Source organism: Podarcis raffonei, chromosome 12, assembly GCF_027172205.1.
Source record: "Podarcis raffonei isolate rPodRaf1 chromosome 12, rPodRaf1.pri, whole genome shotgun sequence".
Taxonomy (NCBI): domain Eukaryota; kingdom Metazoa; phylum Chordata; class Lepidosauria; order Squamata; family Lacertidae; genus Podarcis; species Podarcis raffonei.
Window position 1 is genome coordinate 25,363,722 of NC_070613.1, and position 24,617 is coordinate 25,388,338.

Sequence of the window (24,617 nt, forward strand, 5' to 3'; positions counted from 1 at the left end):
TTTTCTTTTCGCGCACCGCTTCTTTAAAAGGAGCACGGCGTTTTAATAATAAAAAATAAGGAGCAGGTGTGGCGCGCAGCAGCTCTTCAGAAACGTAGCAAGTGGGTCGGGCGGTGCGGGGTTAGAAAGCGTGCGAGCCGACAGACAGCCAGGGCCGCCCGGTCTGCTCTGCTTCCCGCCCCCTGCAGCTGCTCCCGGAGCCCCCGGGTCTCTCCCTCCGCGCCGGCCCTGCCCCAGCCCAGGCGACCCAAGGCCGGCCTCCAACCCGCCTTGCGCACCGCGCGCTCCGCCTTGGAGAAGCCCCGCCAGGCGCTGGCACTTCCTCTTTCCCAGCAGGCCTGGATGTGGGGTAAAGGTGAGAGGAGAAGCGAGCCAAGAAGCAGAAGCCTCCGCCTCCCGCCGCTCCCGCTTGAGCAACTCCGCCTTCCCTGTTTGGGCTGGAGGCCGAGGGACGGGCGGCGGCGAAGACCCCGACTGCTACGCGGAGGCCTCTCCAAACGGGAAAGCGAGCAAGCAGCGCGGCCTGCCAGGCGCCGAGGCTCAGGTAGGGGGAGGCAGCGCAGCGCTGTGGGAAGAGGAGGAGGAGGGCGCCCGGGTGGGGTGGGAGCCCCGCAGAAAGTAGGGGGGCGCCCCGCAAGTGAGTTTTTTTGGGGTATTTCTTGCTCCCCTTTCGCCTTCCCTCACCCCACCCCGTAAGTCGCCTCCTGTTGTTTCTGCAGCTCAGCAGCCAAAGCCAAACAAACTCGACACTTTGCAAAGCGCAACCCGATGAAATCTGTAAAAAAACAACAACGCGAAAACAGGCAAAGTTCGCAACGGAGCGTGGCAGAGTTTTGTGCTATTGATTTGCTGTGCAATCAGCCGTCCTGGGCTCGGGCTGACGCCACCAGCAAAACTTTGTTAGCCCACTACTGTCCCTGCAACTGCTTGCTGTAGAGCCCCAGCTGGACACAGGGCACCTGACTGCGAAACTAGGGTTGCCTACACATTTAAAGCATATTTCCCCTCCCCTCAAAAAAATCCTGGAAACCGTGGCTTGTTAAGGGTGATGCGGATTGTAGGTCCCTGAATGAACGACTGTTCTTGGGGTTCGTTTGGGGGGGGAATGTCTTTTTTACGCACAGTGTGTATATGCAGCCTGCTTAAGCTGTCAGCTGCCTCTGTTTGTAGTTTTCCTTTTTGGGAAGCACTTAGGGCGTATTGGACGGTGTATGAACGAGAAATGATAGCAACGTTGTCAGGGTTCGGGAAGAAAGTGAAGTGTGTGTTTCTCAATCGCCCAGCAAAATACCGTATTTTTTGCACCATAACACTCACTTTTTTCCTCCTAGAAAGTAAGGGGAAATGTCTGTGCGTGTTATGGAGCGAATGCCTGCGGGTGGCGGGGGGGATCTGCTGCAGTCGTGAGCAGAGGATCCATGGTTCCCCTTCCTTCCCTCCTCCGTGGTTACAAAGCATGGATCCACCTGGATCCTCAGGATTTCTGTATTGGGCTACTCCAAACTCACTGTCAGATCACATGTCTGTGGCCACAGCATGAACCACAAAAATCATATATCCACTATTTCGTTTAGAATATTTTTTTTCTTGTTTTCCTCCTCTAAAAACTACGTGCGTGTTATGGTCTGGTGCGTGTTATAGAGCGAAAAATACGGTAAATCCATTTTAGATTACCTTTGGCGCACAGTCAGGGGACATGGTTGCCATGGGTGCCCAAGATGCTTCACAAAAATTAGTAAAGACTGGCTTGTTCTGGACTTCTGACACAACAACCTCCTGGTGGTAAACAAAGGGCGGGGATTGAAATAATATAGTGTAAGGTTGTCACTAAGAGGTATCGTCATATGTACCATGGAGGGAAAACACATGTTGGGTAAACCCAATTGAGTATGATATTAAGATCATGATGTATTATTATTATACATATAATTACTATAATTCATAAGCTGCACAAGGTGGTTTGGTTGTACTTAAATTTGCATATCATTATCAACTTCAGTGGCATTGAGAGCCCCTCTCGATTACAGTCATACCTCGGGTTACAGATGCTTTGGGTTGCGCGATTTCAGGTTGCGCACCGCACCGAACCCGGAAGTACTGCAACGGGTTACTTCCGGGTTTCGCCGCTTGCGCATGCGCAGAAGCACTGAATCGTGACCTGCGCATGTGCAGATGTGCGGGTCGCGGGTTGCGAACGCTGCAGGTTGCAAATGTGCCTCCTGCACGGATCATGTTCGCAACCCGAGCGTCCACTGTATGATCTTTCAGAAGGGCGGGATTAATACCTTTTTCACTAGGCACACCCAGGACTTGCAGTTCTGTTTCGCGTTCCCACAGATTAGAAGCTTTGCTGTGAGGGAATAGCTTTGAAGTTTTGACTTTTAAAAAAAGGTCTGTAGAAGATATGCACTCCAGCAGAAGGAGAGCGTGAAGTCTCTGGAGTAAAAGGTATGATTGTTTTTAAACAGGCAGGGACATTCAAATCGACTTGAATCGTGGGAGAGGTTTACATTGTAAATGACCCAAGTAAAATGAATTAACGACAGATCGGGAAGTGCAATCAGTTCATAGGAGTCTGTTTATTTTTATTTATTTTTTTAAATACTGTTTTCTGCAGATCGTCATGGAAAACCAAGTGACTGATTCTTCCGAAGAGCGTACATTTCAGTATCAGAGTTCACTCCCTTCACTGCCCGTTCCTGCTCTTGATGAATCTTTAAGGAAGTACCTTGATTCAGGTCTTAAACAAACGTTAATGTTTATTGTGGGTAAAGACTTAAGTAACATGGAAAGAATAACCTGCTTTATGTCTGCTTAGTCAAATAACTTCATGCATGTTAAGAGTCTGAAAGTACTAAGGATTTTGAAACACAGTTACTATAATACATTACTTTATTTGCAGCGTTAGCACGAAATGTACCAGTATGCTTTCAATATTTAAAGCACATGAAGTCACAATAAAAAAGTTTCCCACTGAACTGTGCAAAGGTTGTAAAGCGTTATCCAACTCTGCACTTTCTAAAGTCAAATGGGAGGAGCTTGAAACCATGACAGTGTCCTTGTTAAAATTACTTGGTTCCTACCCAAGGCAAACAACCTTCAAAACAGAGCAGATTTCTATATACTGAAGCTGTAAGTGACACCATGCTTAGAAACAATAATTAAGATGTTAATAAAGAACTTATTATCAGGTAAATGTGTATAGGGTTGCAGCCTATTGAGTACTATTGAGCTCAGTGGGGGTTACTTCTGAGTAGGATTGAGCTGTAAATGTAAATAAATTTGTGTATTGTCTAGATTGTCTAGTATTTCAAACTAGATTGCCTGTTTGAAATACCCAAGGAACTATGAGATGTTACAGTTTAAAAGCCAAAAAATAGCAGTCATTACTAGAAGGAAAAAAATATTTTCATATTCCTGTTACAAACCATATAGCTTTAAAAAAAATGTTCCTTTTAACCTTAACTCTCATATTCACGATTTAAAATCAGGTGAGTTGTATCCACTGAGGGTTGGATACCTTGGTTGGAAATAAAATTAGCTCCCATTGATTGCTTGATCAACTAAAGCCGTAGTTAATTAATACTTGCAACCCTTATTGTTGTAAGCTTTCATTTTTCATGAAACATTATTAGAAAAGAATGGTTGTTACTGAGGACTTGCATACTTTTTTTAAGCAACACTTCTGAATCAAAATAATTCCCAACTATCACTGAATATCTTCCTAAACATTGGGCATTTATGCCAATGTATAAAGTTGTCATTGTACATTGTGTCCTTTAAGTTTAATCTGTTAAAAGTTTCATAGTCCTAAGAATCAAATAGCTTCAGATTTCTCCAGCCAAGCACTGTAATGACCGTGTCCTTAGGAGTCAATTTACCAGCTACACCAGCCTGTTGGAATGCTCCTTAGAATTGCAGTGTAAGTCTCTGACAATATGCACGCTTGAAAGAAGTTCAATAGAAAACAAACAGACTTGGTAAATGGATGTAGGATTGCCAGCACGATTTAGCAATGGTGGATAATCACTGAGTGATTATTGCTGCCCGACTCTTCCATGGCTCACTGTTTTTTCTTCAGGTGTAATAAGCTGAAAGCAAGCCAGGGAATAGCGTGTGCATGGTATTTGGCTCTATTCTGATTTGGCAAAAGGCTCAGTTATACTTAAAATATAGGCTTGGCAAAATATTCAAATATTGCCAAAGGACTTGACTATGTTGTTTCACTCTTCATCTTCTCAGGATTAGTTGTGGTGACACTCCTTCTCAAAGGAAAAAAACAATACCTTATATCTATGATATATCTACTGAACACTGGTTACTGTTCAGGCTCAATGTGAGCTTTCCATTTTACTTTGAGAGTGTAGTGACCCCAGGCTACCGTAATTCACCCAGGCATCTTCTTAGTCTTGTTAACTGAGCCACATGTGCAAACTCTGTCCATTCCAATAACATTGTGTTTCAGTTGATACTGGATGGTAATGGAAGTTTTGTTTGTGGTTATTAATTTATAACAATTCTTCTGCACATGTAAGCCGTCTTTTAGTACTACAGAGATGGGTTTGCATGACCAAAAGCAGCAGAAATATGAGATGATTGGACCCTTACTGAACTCGAAGCATGGGAACCCCCAACAAAAATTTAAAATTTGGCAAAATATTTGGACTTAATGATATGTATTAGCATAATTTGGAATAACTAATGTGATATGATTGGATTGTTAAATAGAAAGTTTAATAAAAATTATTTTTTTTAAAAAAGAGATGGGTTTGCATGTATGAACCTGCACTGTGTTTGTCTCGTTAACATTCAGCTGTTAAGAAATAACTATTTACAGATACTGTCAGCCGTGGCAGTTGGTTTTTTTGTTTGTTTTCTGTACACTGATGTTGAACATGGAAGTACAGTCGTAAAAAGGTTCAGAACATTTTTGTTTAACTAAACATTTGTGTTTTGCAGTGAGACCTTTCCTAAATCAAGAAGAATATCAAAGAACTTCTGACATAGTAAAAAGATTTGGAAATGGGATTGGGAAAGAGCTACATCAAAAATTAGTTGAAAGAGCTAAAGTGAAGAGGAACTGGGTATGTTTTAAGAAAGCTTGCATGGTTTGCTAATTCATGCTGATAATCAGTTTTCTAATGAAAGACAAGAAAAGGGTGCAAGGATTATATCTTAGAAATATCAGTCATTGACAATACTTTGATCCTTACTTATACTGCTTCATCTCATGTTGTGGGATGAACCACACATTCTAGCAGAATTTTCAGGACAAAACCCTCTTTTTATGTGTGGAAAACCAGCAGAAATGCATAATAACCAGATCACCAGTTCAGTTAATCAAAAATACTATATTCTGATTTCCATCCCACTGAAGTCAATAAGTCTTGCAGAGCAATCCAATGCATGTTTCCTCTCTACAGAAGTCCCTCTGTGTTCAGTGGACTTCATGTGTGTATAGGAGTGCAGCCTAAATTAACATAAGACCAGTGCTTCACTTTAATTGTATTGTGGATCAATCTGGAACAAACATTTTAATGTGCTCAAGCACAGGCTGCTTTGCTTTGGTCTTAAATTTGTTGATTGAAGAAGAGTTAAAAAAAATTGTTACATAACAATTCTTAAACTGGATTCCTGGTTTGTGATATTTTACCATTTCATATCTAAGAAACAGAAGGAAATCCTTTTTTCTTTCCTATTTTAGTTGTGCAGAGACCCATATCAGGGTTTAGAAAATGGAGACAGTCTCACATGAAATTTTAAATGCCATACTCAATATCTTCCAAAAATTCAAGCATCTGATACTTAAAAACAAAACGAAAAACACTTCAGGTGTAGGATAATCCTATGTAGAGCGCTTCATTTATAGATTCTAAACATGAGATAAATGTCTGATGTCCACATGTTCATTGTTGAACACAAGTAAGGTTTAACTGCTAGAAATGTCAGCAAGGGCCAAAGCCCCCTTGCATTTCCAGATAGTTGGACCAGGCATATGTGGTAAGCACATTGCTTGGAGCATGCAAGGACCTCTGTGTAAGAGTACGAAAAGCAATTTAACTAAAATATAATAGGAAAATGTTTGATCCAAATAACTACTTTAGGCACATTGATAGATATAGATATAGATTCTTTGCATAGGAATCCCCCATACCAGATCAGAAACTGAGTCTCCCTCTACTTTCAAATGTTGTTCGTTGTGTGGCATGGAGGGCGGCTGCTTGATCCTTATATGCCCAACCCTCTTTTGATGTGCAGAACTACTTGTGCCGATGCGAGTTACGAAGCAGTGCTTGCCCTGAAGACAAATCTAATTGTCAGAGCTGTGCTCAAGGCTCCTTATGCTCTTAATTGCTGTTTCTTTTCAGCTGGAGGAATGGTGGCTGAATGTGGCCTATCTTGATGCACGTTTACCAACACAAATCTATCATAATTTTGGAGGGCCAGGCCCTTACCTCGAACATTACTGGCCACCCAAAGAAGGGACTCAAATAGAAAGAGGAAGCATTGCTGTATGGCATACCTTGAAATTCTGGGAACTATTGAGAACGTAAGAAATTTAAAAGCACCACGTATTAGTTCTTATATATAAGGATGATACTGGTCACTTTTTTGGGTGGGAGTGTAAATATTGCTGATGTTCATTGCTGAATGTAGTCCCATTTAATTGTTTGAGGAGTTCTGTACCTGCTTACTTGGGAGTAAACCCCAGTAAACTCAATGGGACTATTTTTGAGCAGACATGTATAGGATTGCACTGTCCATGTCTTGGAAGTCCAAACCTGTGTCCTAATGTAAGATCCTTCAAACATATATCAGCTTCTTGTGGATTAAGGCTGCAGGCTGGAGTAAGTCCCATTGAACTGTACGGCACTACATCCAAGTTAGCATGCACAATATGAGGCTGTAATTGTCATAAAAAGAGAGAACAGAGGATACCTCACTAGTGTTTCCCGATGAGCAGATTGCTTTGCTGACTTAGGTAAGTGATTCTTATCATGGGCTATAGAAAAAAGGTATAAGGGTTCAGAACACTAGCCTATCTAATCAGGGAAAGATTCCTTCCTGGTGTCAAATCTGGTATCATCTTATCCCTGGGTTTGCTGCACATTCTTTTCAACAGAATTTGAGTATCTTAACAATGTATTGTTGTCTTTATTACAGAGAAAAGTTGCCTGTACATAAACAGGGCAATATGCCTCTGGATATGAATCAGTTCCGAAAGTTGTTTAGCACCTGCAAGATTCCAGGAATTACACAAGATTCCATTGCCAGTTATTTCAGGACAGGTAAAAAAAAAAAAGATTTTCTAGATTAGAAGAATTTTTTAAAAAAAAACAAAGCATGTTTATATAGCATCCATTGCATACAAAAGGGCTCACAAGTACATTTATTTTGTTGCTCTGATTTTAAGAATCATTATTATTGTTTGGTTTCATTTTCTGGCCTCACAGTAAGGTTTAATCTGCAGTGTAGGAATCCAGAGGCAAATAGTCACTTATTTCTTAAAAGTCCCAGTGAAATCTTTGTAACCTATGTAAAAGTTACTTAAAAGGATAACTTCAGTTAAGCATGGTCTTTGCAGTATCTTGGCACTAAAAAGCCACAAGATTTGACTTTTTGTGCAACTCTTCAAAGCACAGTAGCACCTTCAGTAACAGGATCTTGCAGTCCTACATAAGAACAAAAAGGTTCCGTCACATCTATAAATCTAATTGAAAAGAGGGTGGATTTCCTTTGGCCTGATTTGGTTGACTGTAAAAAAGCTTCTTAAATTATGTTTGTACTTTGGTCACAGTGAAGGTTGATTAAATTGCAATGATTGTAATGTCTATAAAAATGTAGTTGTAAAACTATTTTATATAAAACAAACTTGGACACTAGTTATTAGTTGCACTAGTTCTTAGCTACAGAGTTCTTGCAATGTCCAGCTGGAATGAAAACAATTCAAGGAGACCAGGAGGCAAAAGTTGCTCATCTTTCTGGTGAGCCGATGGAGAGGCCTTTCCCACCAGTACAGTCATCAGTGCAAGAGGTTTCAGGGAATATGAATCGATGCCACAGTAAAGCAGTGTACTGACAATGTTACATTTACATTGATGCTGAGTTGCCTCTCTTCATCCGCTTGAACACACAGTCACCAGGAATGTTGTTTACAGTGTATGAAGCTCTTGGTGACATAATAATCTTTATAGGCACACCCTATTTGATTGCCTCTGCAAAACATGCCCTGTTGCCACTTTGCTCTTCAGTTATACCAATATGTAGGTAGTTGCGATGTACAAACCGAGAATGCCTCCTTCACGTAACATTCCTGAAGGTAAAATGATCTGCCTGCTTCTTTATAAACCTGTGCCATCTACTTAGGGCAGTATGCACTAATAATAATAATAATAATAATAATAATAATAATAATAATAATAATAATAATTTATTATTTATACCCCGCCCATCTGGCTGAGTTTCCCCAGCCACTCTGGGCGGCTCCCAATCAAGTGTTAAAAACAGTACAGCGTTACATATTAAAAACTTCCCTGAAAATTGTGTGCTTGTGGCCGAGGGGCAGAGACCATTAGCAGCAATAACACTGAGCTGTAGGAATGAAGATGTCTCAAGTCAGATCCATGTTCCCATGTCCTAACAAGAACCTTTGAACTCTCCCATCCCCCTCCTGGAAGAGGCAGTGATTAGGGAGAAAGCAAATGCTCAATCTCTCTTCCTTTCTTTCCTTGGTTATTGAAAGGTGAGACCATTCTTCAAAGGTGAGAAGTTTTTCTCTAGATCAACACAAGGGCTGCTTCTGTGGGCTGGCGTCTTTACTATCAACCTGTCCCCTGAGTCCATCTGCAGTTGCTTCCACTTCCTCTCATCTCTAGGAAGGAGCCTGTAACCTGGACCGTGTCATCAACGGCCGAGGACCAGGCAACTCTCTCACATGTTTATTTGTAATATTGCTTACCTGCCCCTTACCATAATGTCCTGAGGCCGGTCACAATATATAGTTTTGAAAACAAGTGAAGCATTTCAAAGTGCTGTAATGATCAAAACACTAAATACTACAGTATAGATTCAACAAAATGGGTGGGACCCACAAAACAAAAATACCTTAACAGTCAAAGAACAGAGTAACAGGGTGTGGGCCTTCAGCATTTGGTGAAAGCCATACGGTGAAGATTAGCATGTCAGGGGTACTGGTTCCCTCATCCTCACTTTATATAAACACAGGTTTTTTGGTGTGTGTGTGTGTGTGTTACCATGCCTTAGGAACATGGATAGTAGGCCTAGGTGTGAGATGAACTCTGCCACTAGACAAAGCATAAATTTTAAAATAATGTTGCTGATTTGTTAAAGGAGTACTGTATACATAAGGGAATGCAAATAATTATTTGGGAGTCTTAAAGGTGCTTGTTGACAGTTTCTGAAGATTTGAGAGGCCCTCACACTAGCCTCTTAAGTGGCTTTTGTCTCAGGCCAAATTCCCTAACACTCCACCCCAGCCAAATACTCTCACAAACCAGTCTAGCTACTGAGGTCAATTTGCCTCGGTGCCTCAAAGCTCGTCTGGGTGTACACCTGACTGCCTGGACCAGTGTAGCCAACTAATATCCCACTTGTGTACCCATCTTCTGATAAGAGTACACAGTATTTCGAGCTTGTTTGTGTGGATGCTAATGCTCATATCATTTAAGAAAAGGATATTTTTTAAAAATACTCTAGTCACCAATGTATTGCTGTGATCAAAGTGTCCAAGCATCCGCTGGAAATCACTCCAGTATTCATCCAGATAAAACAAAATGCACCCAACACCTGCTATGTTTTATTTCTTGCTTTCCAGAGGTAAACATTGCAGAGAATCCTAAATATTCAGCTGTGTTGTCACATCATGCTATAGAGCTTTTCTGTTTCAGTTATCTTTGCAGCGCAGACTTGTGTTGGACTGAGAAACACATTTCTCCATTGAACTGGGTAATGATTAAAAGAGGTTATTGGTTTTATTTGTTGCAGCACCTTACCTGGCATTTTGCAGTGACTGCATCATGCTCACAGGCTTTTTTCTTTTTCATCTTTCAGACAGTGAAGGTGAATCCCCATCTCACTTGATAGTCTTGTGCCAAGGTCGAATTTTTGCATTTGATGGGGTACACGATGGTCAATTATTGAGCCCACCAGAGATTTCTAGGTATATTTATAATAAGTACAAGTTAAAAATCAATGATCGTTTGTTTCTGTTACTTTGTTTCTATGTAGATTTAATGTGAGTTACCCAACATGTTAAAAAGTAACATTTGTATTCTAAAAATGTCTCCATGAGATCACTGAGGGGAACATTTTGCAAGGAAGATTATACATCTTCAAAGGAGTTTTGCAAGCTCCATTGAAATAAATGGCATCTGCATGGCAGTAGTGTTTTGTGGACTGTACTCTGATAGAGTTCCACTTCATCATGAGCTGTACAGTCGTACCTTGAATCCAGAATGCCCTGGAACATTCTTTTGGAACCTGAATGTCTGATGGGGCTTCCGCAGCTTCTGATTGGCAGCAGGAGCTTCCTGCAGCCAATCAGAAGCCGCAATTTGGTTTTCGAATATTTTGGAAGTTGAATGGACTTCCGGAACAGATTCTGTTTGACTTCCAAGGTACAACTGTATTATGTTTCTTTCACATTAACTCCTTCCTCTAAAATTCCTATCCATTATTCACTCACTTTTTATGGAGGATCCAGATTACGTCATTTAAAAGATCATTGCATTCCAGTGTTTTCTGTTTTGACTGATTTGTGACATTTTTTTCTTTGCATTTTATCGCAAAAAAACAATTGTAGCAAAGTGACATTGACACTATTAAGTGCTTACTGTGAGTTTAAAAATTTCCTCCTTGAAGTTTCAGCTCCTCTTATTGTTTCCTGTTCAGTATACATGGGGCACTCATGATGAATTGCCTCTTAATTAGTCGACTTCTGCTCCCCATGGGAACAGGCTTCAATTACTGATTTCAGAAAGGAAAAGAAAAGAAAAGAGAAAAAGAAATAAAATTAATGCTTTTCTCCAGCCTCATGAAAAAAGGAAAGAAACTGATTGCATTGTGAGTCACTACTAATTTCCCAAGTGTAGTGAACAGGAACTAATAAAAGAAGTGAAAGCTGAAAAGGAGCAAACTACTGCAAGAGACCTTGGCCCAGTGGGCGTTTCATCCATGGCGATGGATGCTGCTCAATAAACTAGTGCTATATTGAACCGTAGTTTTAAATTCAAATGACAACTTTGGGCTTAAAAAACAGGATGCCATTTGGGTGCCTCTCTGAGTTTCTCTGAATAGTTGGATGGGCTGAGTGGTTATAGCAACAGCTGCTGCCATTTGCCCTCTCCCCAGAGTGTCCTAAGAGTACAGCTAATAGGCGTGTGCTGTTTAGAAATGTGCAGCGGGAAAGGCAGGAGGGGATGACAACTTTCAGACAGCAGCTGCTACAAGGGCCACTGCTGCCACAGCTATCCCTCTCCTTTCAATCTTTTGTGCCCCATCTCCTGAAAACCACCATCTCTTCCATTCATGGTATCTGTGAATGTGGTGGTGAAAAGGAGATTAAAGGGCCCTATTGCAGGAACAACCATTGACCTCTATCTCCTTTTCTCTGAAAAGGCATCACTACTACCTGCATGCTTCAGAGAGCAATTAAAATATTACTTTTAAAAAAAAAAATATCTTGAGGCGAAAAAGAGAACATGCTAGAAAAGAGAAACACATATGTGGTTGCTGTAAGGACATATTTCCACAGTGCAAGATCCACTGAGCCTAGGTGCAACTCCTAGAAATTGTGGGAAACAAGTAGTTCTGTGCAGTTTTTGCCATAGGTGTACTATAGTTGTAAAAGGCATAAATCTGAAATGAGTTCCGAGAAGGCATGCAAACAATTCATCAGACCACCTAATAATAATAATAATAATAATAATAATAATAATAATAATAATAATAATAATTTATTATTTATACCCCGCCCATCTGGCTGAGTTTCCCCAGTCACTTTGGGTGGCTCCCAATCAAGTGTTAAAAACAATACAGCGTTAAATATTAAAAACTTCCCTGAACAGGGCTGCCTTCAGATGTCTTTTAAAGATAGACTAGCTGCTTATTTCCTTCACATCTGAAGGGAGGGTGTTCCATAGGGTGGGCACCACTACTGAGAAGGCCCTCTGTCTGGTTCCCTGTAACCTTACTTCTTTCTCACTTAGACTCCTGGTGGGGTCTGAGAGAAAGCATGTGGGCATATGAAGGTGGGCAGGATGGCCACCTGATAGGACACTGGAACTTGAATTAGTTTCAAGTTCTGGGTAATCACAGGCATAAGAGAGTACCTTAACTGATATTTTGCATCTGAACTACTAACTAGCTTTAATTTCTCATTTTTTATTTTTAATCCTTCAAGGCAACTTTCCTACATCAAAAAGAGATGCCAAAATGAACCCAAAGGGCCAGGATTGGCTGCCTTAACATCTCAGGAAAGAACCCCATGGGCAAAGGTTGGTACACTTCATTTCTTTTTGTGCTGGAGGCAGTGATTGCCTGGATTGATGTGTTTTTTGATTTTTAATCATGACTACACTTGTCTCTTAGACACGCAACTATCTTATCAACTTGGATCCAAAGAACCTGTCCCTGTTGGAAAAAATACAGAGCAGTGTATTTGTAGTCTCCCTTGATGAACTGAGTCCTCAAGCTACACCTGAAAATTATACAGAGGTAATTATGGATTGCTGGATTCCATATTCTGTGCAGTTCTTAATAACCTGCTTCATGTTAAATAAACATTTGGCTCACCTCGTGTTGTGCTCGAAGCTGTAGGTTTCGCTCCACCCATCAATTACCCCAATATAATGATATTGTTTTAAGATGGGACATATCAGGCAGTATCAATGTCAACACAAAGCTGGCACATCCCACCCTCTGCTAAATAATCTCTGCTCCTGCGCTCACAGGACAAACTGCAGCATGTCACAAGTAAACAGTGGAAATGAACATGGTGCACAACACCAAAGTGTCTGCAGAGCAGTTATGCTCCCGAGAAGGTAGCATGTATCACGAGAGGCCAGACGGCCGTTCGCTCAGACCAAAAGAAATTTCCATCCCAATCAGAAGCATGTCAAATGGGAGAGAGAACGAGACCTGTGCAGCTAGATGCTATACAACAAAAACTCTGATAAAATACAAAACAGTCCCCAACTCAACGAAAATATTAAAGCAGGATCACAGTAATGATTACAAAACAACCATCAGAATTAAACATCAAAATTAATCCTTGTGCCTTTTATATCTTAGCTTCTTGCAGTGGTTATATAGCAACATGGTTTCTACAGGCAGCTTTCGAGTACAGGCAAAGACTGATTAGCAACAAAAAGATTGTTGGACATTAACTGTAATACTGAACTATGAGAGTGTTGTGGTCATTTCCTAGGGCTAATTTGCATTTTTTGGTGGCAAATGCTTGTAATGTTTAATAATACACTTCGGTCAGAAAACACATCTTCCAAACGTGGCTAAGGACCATTTGCTTGTGTAGGGAGATTGGCATCTCCAGTTCAACCTTTTCAATATTTAGTTCTATAAATATACAGGCAAATGCACTCTCCACATATGTGTAAATCAATACTTTGGTCTATATCGAAAAGAGCTAATGAGAAGAGCTAATGAGGTACAGTCGTGCCTCAGAAGTCGAACAGAATCTGTTCCGGAACTCTGTTCGACTTCTGAAACATTCGACTGCCGAAGCGTGGGTTCTGATTGGCTGCAGGAAGCTCCTGCAGCCAATCGGAAGCTGTGGAAGCCCCGCTGGGCGTTCGGCTTCCAAAAGAACATTCGGAAACCGGAACACTCACTTCTGGTTTTCGATTGTTGGGGAGCCAAAACGTTTGACTCCCAAGGCATTCAGGAGCCGAGGTACGACTCTATTTTGAGCAACTGTTAGTCTGTTCTTTCTTTGCTCCATCAAAATGCCACCTTTCTGCTGAAGCACTTAGTTTAAACTAGTGGTCTACAGTCTAAGAGACTTGAAAGAAAACTGAAAAGGAATGAAGAGAGAGGAGGGAAATAATGCAAATTAATTTGCAAACTGTTTCATACTGTTCTATAATGAATGAATGGCCCTTGCAGAAGCCAGTTCTGGGTGGGGAGGAATCAAAGGGCAGTTCGGGAATTTGCTGTCTCATTTCACCCTTAGATGCAGCCAAGTGATTTGGGAACTATTTGATTTCGTTTTGATCTTCTGTTCATTTTTTGCCAATTTTTGTCAAGGGTAACGTTGCAGGCTTTTCTTTTGGAACTTAAATGTTAACTTTTAACTTAGATCACCTCTTTGGCTCTATTGGGAGATCCAACGCTACGCTGGGGAGACAAATCCTACAACCTCATTATATTCTCAAATGGAGTGATGGGTTCAAACTGTGATGTAAGTAGATTTTTTTTACCTGAGGCCCCATCGATTTTTTGTATTCCGTAAATGCTACATTTTGGGGGGGGGGGAGTTGGTGGTAAAAAAGGAGTTGTATCTTTTTGAATAGCAGTTTCTGTTTTAGCACTCTGCTTTCACAAATACCTCAAATAAATTACAATTTATAAAGGAGTTGCTTTATAGTCTGAGCTGGCTAGCTAAATACTGAATGAAAAAGAAGCATAACATAATGAAAGAAACTCTCAATGAATGCATTTGCACATAACAGTAAACCAGATTTTCAGGCCCCGTGTGGTTTATCTAGAAAGGGCAGTATGCTGACTGAGCAGTCCCACTTTGCCTTGCAAATGGAATACACCAGTAAGCCTTGGTTTGTTACTCCCTAGTCAGCAAAACCAACAACAAAACATGGCTTCAGATTGGCTAAGGATCGTGGCTCGTTAGGGAGCAACAAAATGTAATCACTGTTACAGACATAAAGGAAAGCCAAGATTCTCTTGTTATGGGAGTAGCAAAGTGGGAGGAATTGCTCAGTGTTTGCCAGCACACTTACTCATTTCTGATAAGCCAGACCTTCTGGTTTATTGTGGTTTATCATTGCAATACAAAACACTGCTGGTGCTACACCCTGAGAGTCTTTTTGTGGAGGTATGCCAGAGAATCAAAATCAGTAAGTTTGGGCCCAAGTTTATGGTGCACTAATACAGTCATTTCTGTTTTGTGAATGTTTCAGCATTCTCCTCTTGATGCCATGGTTTTGGTAGTCCTCTGTTCTTACATCGATGCCAAGGTTGTTGAGTCGGAGGGAAGGTGGAAGGTATGAAAGATTTACAGTCCCATCCTATCCTATGCTAGTTAATAATAAGATCCTCACGTTTATGGAAATAAATCTTGGGACTACTCTCTCATCTTTTGAAATGAAAAACAGGGACCAGACAAAGTGCGGGAAATCCCCTGGCCAGAGGAGCTTGTGTTCAGGTTGGACCAGAAAGTGCTAAACAACATTGCGCACTCTAAGGAACAGTATGAGAAGCAGGTATGCCCTTGCTGTGCATCTTTTTCTGTAGACATGGGTTCCTTTATTTAGACCTGTTGCGGGTTAGCTGCCTGACCAGCTTCACTGAGTTCTCAAAGCACAATGATATCTGGGACAGGCACAGTTGATTAAACATTAGAGCTTTCAGAACTCATTAGTACAAACCTCCTTCTCTCCGACAGCAATTTATTTGTGACTGTAAATTATTGCAACCTGATTAAAGTAACGAGTCAGTTGTATCAAATTGGTTTTAACTGATTAGAGCTAAAATCCTGTGCACACATGCCTTGAACCTAATAGGACCTACTTTTGAGTAAACTTGCATAGGATTGAGCTCTAAATCTACGTAAACTGGTAAATGATGAAAACAATCTTTTTGAAAGAAATAGCATGCTTCCTTTGGTTTTAGATGGTCCCCCTACCTGCAATTAATCTAGGATGCCCCTTTAATTAAGGCTGCAGTCCTATATCTGCTTAATTCCAGGCAAGTCCAGTTTAACTCAGTGAGGCTTACTTCTTGCATAGGGTTGCATTGTAAAAAGGTTGATCTTAAAAAAAGATTAAGATTTGAATGCATTCGAGTTCCTGTTTTCACCTGAATCCAGTAGTGCTATGTAAGGGGTGTGGAGGGCGAGGAGGAAATAGAATAGTCAATATGCGTAATTGTGTAGAGTTTGGAAGTTGAAATTTTGGGTTTGGGTTCCCGCCCTTTATCCTGTGGTGACAGCATTTTCGTTTTTCTCAGGTGTCTGACATAGAGGTGGTGAATTACGCCTTTACAACCTTCGGCAAAGCGCTGATCAAGAAACAGCAGTTGCATCCCGATACATTTGTTCAGCTTGCTCTCCAGCTGGCGTACTATAAACGTCACGGACAGTAAGAAAAAAAGTTATCTAGGCAAAATTGGAATCAAATAACTTTGAATACGTTGATTCCTAAATGAAGTAAATTGTGGAGCAGATCCTTAGTAGCTCACCCAAAAATACCTATACGAGAGAGTGTGCAGCCACTTTGAATGAAGCCTGAAATACAGTGAGATGCTTCAAAAGCATTCGGACCTCCTAAGCAAAGTGGGATGTCCCTGAAGGATTTTGAGGCTCTGTAGGAGACATCAGGGCTTTTACTACTGCCTTGGTATACGTGCTTTATAAGCAGTCGCAGTAGGAACTGCTCTGAAAGTACATATTGGGGTAGTCATCAAAGGGTGGACGTAAAGTAGGTGCACCCCCAAAATAGCTGCCAATAGGGCAGGGCCCCTCACACACGCACCAAGGAGCCAGAGAGGATTAGGATCCTTTGTGAGGGGTGTGTTGTATCCCCACTCTTTCATATATGGGTTTCTGCTGAAACATTGAATCGGCAGGATCTTTAATATACTCTCACTACACCTCCAGTAACCTCTCTTCCATCCCCATTATTTGCACACTCCATCGACCAATGATAAATGCAGATGGTCACTCATCATTTAATCATTTAGAGTGGCTTGCATGCAACCATGCTGGAAATGTTGTGTTAAGCAGCAAGGAATTTTTTTTGCCACTGTCTTCACCTATGCCTATGTGATAATCCCCTCTCCATCCCCCAATAGCCATGCTGCATATGACCAACTTTACAGGAGTTGGTCCACACCTGGGTTCAAATACTCTCTCTGTCTGGAAGCACAGTGGGTGGCCTGTTAGTCTCAGCCTATCCCACTTGAGAGTTGCTTTGAAGATCAAATGAAAGCGGTGAAACGGTGTAATCCACCATAAGCTACTTAGAGAATGGGTGAGGCAGTAATATAATTAATAAACGAATGCACTGTGATTACGCTGCTGCTTTTAAAGGTTCACATGCATTCACCTTCTGTTCTTGCCCTTGAAAATCTTACTTTACTTACTAAATAAGCTTTCCAATTTTCCTATCTCCTTTTACTCCCACCTACTTCCTTAAAACATGCTTGAACAATTGGATACTTTTTCATTCAAGTGGAATGGGAGCTTTCTTTTTTGTAATTGTCCTAACATTCTTTTCTAGCCCAGGTTGCTGCTATGAAACTGCTATGACCAGACGTTTTTACCATGGCCGGACAGAGACTATGAGACCGTGCACCATGGAAGCTGTTGAATGGTGCAAATCCATGGTAGATCCAGCCTTTACTGTAAGCATTGATAACGATAAGTACTTTAGGATTTCCAATTCTGCATGCTTTGTGTTGTCACTGTGAAAAGCAGCTGGGATGTGGGAATCAAGGCTGTCTATTCAAGCCTTTTTGTAATAAAGGTTCAAATCCAGTGGATACATAAGCCCTTATGTTCCTTTGGTAGTTAAATCTTGGTTGCTGCCTCATACATCCCATTCACCAGCTTTCTTCATGGCAGAGAGTACAGATAACTAAAGCAATCATGTTATGTAATACACACAACTTGAGACCTAAGACTAAACCCATTCACCATGGGAGATGTAGCCATTTCTTCTTGTTTTTAAAATGCAGAACAAACTATATTGTTTCACTGGAATTTGATTTCCTTGTTTTTAAGTGGGGCAGCGATAGATCTCTCTCCTGCGGTTTGCTATCAAGTGGTAAGAATTAGAAATCTGGCAGAGAAATAAGGCAGCCATCTCACTTCTACCTTTTTTTGGGTCTTCCTTTCTTCCTCCTGCTTTTCATTATGTTCACTGTACTGTTGTGTTTTGCTTGCATTGGAGCTCTGGATTCATCCACTATTAACTGAACAGTTTGGGCACTTGTAAGCTAGGATATCACATTGCAGAAATCCCACAGGGCTCTGTTCAGGTTTCTCACACCGCAGGATTGTTGCAAAACAAACAGCCAGAGATGGTGTAATAAAGCTTATCCCTTTTTACAGGGCTCATTCTGTGCCCATTTGAGTTTGGCATCTTGCAGTTTTGCTGCAGTCACTTTCCATTGCCATTTTGAAGGGTCTTTTCCACATTTATTCACTGGGCTGTTTGGGGAAACATAAAACAAGGTTTTGTTTATTTAGCATATATGGATATTTAAGCATTATCTGGTCCCATTGAGGAAAACAAGCAAATTCAGAGATCCACTCTGATGGTTAGCTAGTTCTTCTGATGATCAGCTTGCAAGGAAACAGTTCTGGGAGAGGAGGAGGTGAAGCTGATCTCTCAGTTGAGTAAATGTGATGGACCCGCCTTCTCTCCCTCTGTTGCAGCCATAGGAAATGGCAGCTAACAGTTATGGGGTGAGGAGGAGAGAAACTCCAGCTCATCTGTCTGCTGAGCCAATGGAGCGGGTCCTGCTGTCCTGACACTCTTTAAGCATAGCTATAATGGATAGCAAGGAAGCAGGCATAAGGTATGGATCAGGTGGTGTGCTGCATTTTCTTTTTTGTAGTGCTTTTTGAGCAAATGCCACCTGGATAAGACCTCCGTGACTTGACTGAGTGCACGTACTGATAATTAATAAAACAATGCACGCTCACTGTTTGTGTATGGATTTGCCTTTCATCTCTGCAGGACACGGCTATGAAAAGGTAGTGACTCCCTCCTGCTGGCTGATGTATTGTTAAATAGACAAGTGCCCTAAGTTGTTGCATTAACTCTAAAAGTGTTCATTTTGCCCAGGGATTACAGGTCATAAACGGCGACAAGGAAGAATTTCAGTTGGCTTAGAGGGGAACAGCAGGGATGTACGATTTTTCCTTCAGCGTCTTGCTTGAGGGAGGAGTCTTCAGTTTTATTCTGTTGGGCGCCACAGTCCGTTCAAATGATTTTTCTTTTCTTAACTTTCTGCAGCTCGGCCAACGAAAACAGCTTATGCTGAAGGCATTTGCAAAGCACAATAAACTGATGAAAGAATGCGAGAATGGAAAAGGTACTTTCCTTTTTTTTTGACGCTTGCCAAGGGATGTTTCTGTTGTGATAAGTTGGCATTTGTGTTCTCTCCACCTCTTTATTGCGACACGCTGCTGAACTGAGCTGAAAATGTGGCATATTAATTCACCCTTCCATGCATTGGAGGCAGCAAGCTCTGCCTCCTAAGAGCATAAACTGCTGTCATTGCTACCCTTTTAGCAAATTCATGAGCATCCATAGTAGGGGGCAAGACGGCCAGTTAACTTCCCCCATGTGCCATAATTCTCTGATGTCCAGCTTTCATTTTAAAAGGAAAGTCTCCAGGACAGGGGTAGGGAACTGCTGACCTGCAGACCAATCCTGGCCCATCAGGCCTCCTGATTTGGCCTGCTAGGCTGTTTTGGGAAAGCCACGCCTACCCACCCAAAGCTAGACATCATGTATGACAGGGCTTCAAAGGAACAACTGGAAGCTTAAAATGGGCTCCTGATCACTCCACTGCTGGAGCAGAATGTAGTCCCACCTGCCCATCAGGTGATGATGGGTGGTCGGAGTGCAACTTGCTGAAGGACAGAGGAGCAGATTGCATATAATGGAAACAGTTTCTTCCTCCCAGCGCTGCTCTTTGAAGTGACCTCATTCTGCTCCTTAAACTTCTGAAAATTGGAGATTTTTAAAGGATCAGCTTGAGGCTTCTTGAAAAGGGCCATCAAACATTGCTGTGCTGCACTTTGATGTCCCAACAATTGGGACTGCAAAGCACAGCATCACCTGACATGAGAGACAGCAGATTTACCCATTGGGAAACAGGAGTTGACCTGGAATGTATGTTAATCAGAGGCCAGGCCTACTTAGGCCTTGTCACCATCCAGACCCCGTATTTATCAGAAATTGTAGACCTGTTCTTCTGTGCTAATTTGCATATTTTCTTTGCGGTATTTATCACACACACACCATTGAGAAATCCCTGCAGATGGCCATGAGCACAATCCCCAATCCATTTTGGCCACTGCTCTTGCTGTAATCAGGAGGCCAATAGGCTGAACCAATTAAAGATTCCCAAAGTGCTTCAACTATACTTTTTCCACCGCAGGTCTCTTGCACAGGGAGCTATGAAAATCTACAGCTGGCTATTGAGACAAGCAGCTAGTAAGAAATCCGTACAGTACATCTAAACCACATGGGATTATTATTTCTCTTTACAGGATTTGACCGTCATCTTTTAGGTCTCCTGCTTCTCTCAAAGGAGCATAGCCTTCCTGTGCCAGAACTCTTCTCAGATCCTGCTTTCTCTAGAAGGTACCTTTTAAAATGCTGTGCCTTTGTCTGACAGCTGGGAGTGGGGTAAAGGTAAAGGTAAAGGTAAAGGTACCCCTGACCATTAGGTCCAGTCGGGGACGACTCTGGGGTTGCATGCTCATCTCGCTCTATAAGCCGAGGGAGCCGGCATTTGTCTGCAGACAGCTTCCGGGTCATGTGGCCAGCATGACTAAGCCGCTTCTGGCGAACCAGAGTAGCACACGGAAACGCCGTTTACCTTCCCGCTGGAGCGGTACCTATTTATCTACTTGCACTTTGACATGCTTTTGAACTGGTGGGCAGGAGCAGGGACTGAGCAACGGGAGCTCACCCCGTTGCGGGGATTCGAACCGCCGACCTTCTGATCGGCAAGTCCTAGGCTCTGTGGTTTAAACCACAGCGCCACCCGCATCCCTTTGGGAGTGTGGGGCACCTCAGCAAATCTCGCACCAGATCCCAGCGTGGCAGATTTGTCAGGGTTGACTGGGTGGAAACAGGATGAGTAACAGCCCACTATAGCAGCTGATAATGTTGCCTTGGTGACAAGGCCAACTGCTTGTAGGCTGAGCCGTCCCAGATGCTCCAGCAGAGCCTGGAGAACAGCTGTGTAACTTGCAGTGCTCCCTTTAAAAATATCCTTACCTGGTGCTTTCTTGAGTCTGTGCTGCTGGACCAGGAAGGATGCAGACAAAGAGAGGACTTCCACCCACCTTCCAGCTAGTTCCTCCTCTTCCTTTGCTTTGCAATTCCCATTATCTCCAGGTAGGACTGGGAATGATTCCCATGAGCTGGGATAGCTCAGTTGGTGGAGCATGACGCCCTTAATCTCAGGGCTGTGGGTTTGAGCCCCACATTAGGCAGAAGATTCCTGCACTGCAGGGGGTTGGACTGCAATGACCCCTGTGGTCCCTTCCCACTCTTTGTCTCTGTGAAGCCCCTGCAGAGCTGTTGCCAGTCAGTGTAGACAACCCTGAGCTAGATGGACCAACCGTCTGACCTACGGCAACCTCTCTTAATGCTTTGATGTTGATGAGAGCGCATTCCTTTGCTAAGGATCAAAGGGAAAGCAGCCCCGTGTGTTTGTTTGATTCTGGATGGAAACGATTCGTTCTGCAATCATGTTTCTTTTTAATTTGCAGCGGGGGAGGTGGAAACTTTGTGCTTTCGACGAGCCTTGTTGGCTACACGAGAATCGGGGGAGCTGTGGTTCCAATGGTGCACCAGGGCTACGGCTTTTTCTACAGAATTAGAGACGACAGGTGAGGATGCTCTTAGCCCCAACTCAACAACTTAAACCTTCTCTCTGCGTTTCTCTCTCTGTGCATCGTCAGTGAAAGTATCAGCCCTGGCAGTATTTCAGTAGGCAAACCAGAAATCACAGGCTGCCCTCACAGCCAGCACTTAACTGGTTTTTCTTTTTGTCAAATAAAAAGGAGGGGTTGAGGAAGAATGTAGGGTTGCTCCTTTTTTCTTTTTTTTTTGGACAAAGTTTTTGAGCTTTCTTTTTTTTTGGGGGGGGTGAGTTTTACCCAAAGTTGTTGAGCTTTTTTACCAAATCTCAAAAAAGACGTTTTTTGCTATTACAGTGGTACCTCGGGTTAAGTAATTAATTCGCTCCGGAGGTCCGTTCTTAACCTGAAACTGTTCTTAACCTGAAGCACCACTTTAGCTAATGGGGCCTCCTGCTGCTGCCACGCCACCAGAGCACAATTTCTGTTCTCATCCTGAAGCAAAGTTCTTAACCTGAGGTACTATTTCTGGGTTAGTGGAATCTGTAACCTGAAGCGTATGTAACCCGAGGTACCACTGTATTTAGGAAAAATCAGCAACAGCAAAAATGACACTGCCGACATGGGTTGCCATATGTCCAGATTTTCCCAGACGTTTTCCCAATTTCTGCCCAGACACTGCTTCAGACTAGAGTCTTCTGTTGTATGTCTTGGAATTTCCGAACGTATGGCAACCCTAAAGAATGGGAGGGGGAAATGTCCTTCAAGGGGGGAAAACAAGGGTGAATGAGAAGTACAACAAGCATCTCAAGGAGAACTCGGGATTGCCATTTCTGTTCCTGTCCTGGTGATACTGTAATATTTTCATTGCTGTGAAATACTAGTATGGCCATGGTATTCATTATGATGCTGAATGTGCTAGTAGAGAAAGGTAACTGATTCTGGATTCACAGTTGACTTCGTAATATAAAATTGACCTAGTGTGATTCACTAGATAGCGTGTTTGAGCTGGGGGGGGGGGAATACAGGGGAAAGTGCTCCCCCAAGATACTAAGAGGTCCAGTCAGAACTGGTGCTTTGATTCGGGCCTGGAAATCCAGACATTTTAGCTAAGGGTGTAAACGGTTCTTCCATACTTACACCCTTTACATTGAAGCCATTGAATACTAGTATTCAGAATTGCTGTGTATAGTATGTCGCCTTGTCAAATCACAATGGCATTATCTGGGTGCTCAGCAGCTTCATCCATATGCGACTGAACATCTGTGTTGATTTTTAGAATGCTATTTATCTAAACAATTGGTTTTTTTAACATTTCCACTGATAGGATTGTTGTGGCCTGCACCACCTGGAAGTCATGTCCAGAGACGGATGCAGAAAATCTGTGTCAAATTCTGTTCCAGTGTTTACAGGACATGGTCAAGTTAATGAGCACAGCCCAGCTGTAGAGAAGAAGCTGACACTATATAGTGCCTTTAATGCTTTGTGCAATTACTATGTCTGTGTATCCTGTACACTTGAGGAAGGAAAGTTTAAGCCAAGAGGAGTGTTTACAACTAGGTAAGCTACTTTCTGGTTGAGCATAGGCAGAGAGAATGCAAAACTCTTCTTTTTTTATAATGACCTTTACTGCAATAACAATGCAATAGTTTTCCCTGAATAATGTTGCAACAGCAATGCAAAATGACAAACTCTTAGTAGAAACTATGCAATATTAAACCAAGCCTCAGCAATGCAAAAACATGAGCGAATCAGTGGTAGTTCAGAAAATGGTACACACTCTGTGCCTTTGCAAGGATTATGAATCATGATTCCTTTCAAGACAGGATGATTATCATGGCTCTTAGAATCTTTAGCTTCTAAAGCAGGGGTGGGTAACCTTTTCTGGACCATGGGCAAAAAAATCACCCTTGGCCAGCCTTACATGAGCTGCTTGCCAGCAGTGGATATGCGCGCGCGCACACACACACGCACACACACACACCACTTGCCACACTCTCAGGCAGGTAAGCACCCAGCTGCTCATCAAATTATCAGTCTAGTGTTGGGGAATGATTTGGACCCCAATACTATTTCTACCTTAAAAAAAAGAATGGCAGAAAAACTTGGTTTGGGGCTGGGTAACCGCCCCCCTCCCCAGGCTGGCTGTTAGTCACCCCTGGTGTAAAGTAATCATGATAGGTATTGGGATTATTGCTTTATGTAATTCTTCACTACTGTCCTATTTTCTGTGATGGGATCTTTGCAACTCAAAAACCACCACTTTAAAAAAGGCTTTTGAACAGAATGATCATGTGCGAAACTTGTTTTAAAATTTTGCTTTTATTTTCCAAAATAAGAATATTAAATGAAACTGTACTTGAAAGCTTGCAAATATATATATATATATGGTGATTATTAGAAAGTATGTATACCACTGTTGCTTCATGCGTATAGCTCCACAAAATTCTCAGGACTTCCTTAGCATTTTAAAACGAAGCACCCCCTTATAATTTTATCAATTATGTAATTTCTTCTCTTTGGAATAAAACCACATCAAAGACAGTGTTGGCTTGATTAATCTGTATGTACATATACACACTTCATTGTGAAGAAGGAAGGCAGGCTCCTGTCAAACTTGTCAAACTCCCCTAACCCATATGGTGCTTAAATTCTTCAGAACACTTAATGTGGATATTTATCTTTTAAACATATCTCTTTATACCCTATTCTTCCACAATGCAACTGTCAGTTAATGAAAAGCAATACAAAAAAGTGGTAAACTGTAAAATCCAGTCATTTATCCCAAAAAGGA

At 42.0% G+C, this 24,617-nt stretch overlaps 1 protein-coding gene across 3 annotated transcripts; it reads left to right on the forward strand.

The window, feature by feature from the left end:
* Window positions 1–24,367, forward strand: CROT (carnitine O-octanoyltransferase). Of its 3 annotated transcripts, none has more exons than XM_053409526.1 (17): window positions 166–544; window positions 2,618–2,738; window positions 4,960–5,084; window positions 6,369–6,550; window positions 7,165–7,289; window positions 10,072–10,180; window positions 12,422–12,515; window positions 12,610–12,735; window positions 14,336–14,437; window positions 15,174–15,257; window positions 15,369–15,476; window positions 16,222–16,352; window positions 17,493–17,616; window positions 19,236–19,314; window positions 20,501–20,594; window positions 21,734–21,853; window positions 23,151–24,367. In XM_053409526.1, exons 2-17 carry the CDS (start codon window positions 2,624–2,626, stop codon window positions 23,269–23,271), a joined length of 1,839 nt encoding a protein of 612 aa, XP_053265501.1. In that variant the 5' UTR covers window positions 166–544; window positions 2,618–2,623; the 3' UTR covers window positions 23,272–24,367. The 3 variants fall into 3 exon arrangements, with proteins under 3 accessions (XP_053265504.1, XP_053265501.1, XP_053265503.1); XM_053409528.1 differs by lacking the exon at window positions 166–544 and adding an exon at window positions 2,334–2,448; XM_053409529.1 differs by lacking the exons at window positions 6,369–6,550; window positions 10,072–10,180; window positions 12,422–12,515; ... (8 more) ...; window positions 21,734–21,853; window positions 23,151–24,367 and having other exon boundaries at window positions 1–544; window positions 7,165–7,283.
* The last annotated feature ends 250 nt before the right edge of the window (window positions 24,368–24,617 follow it).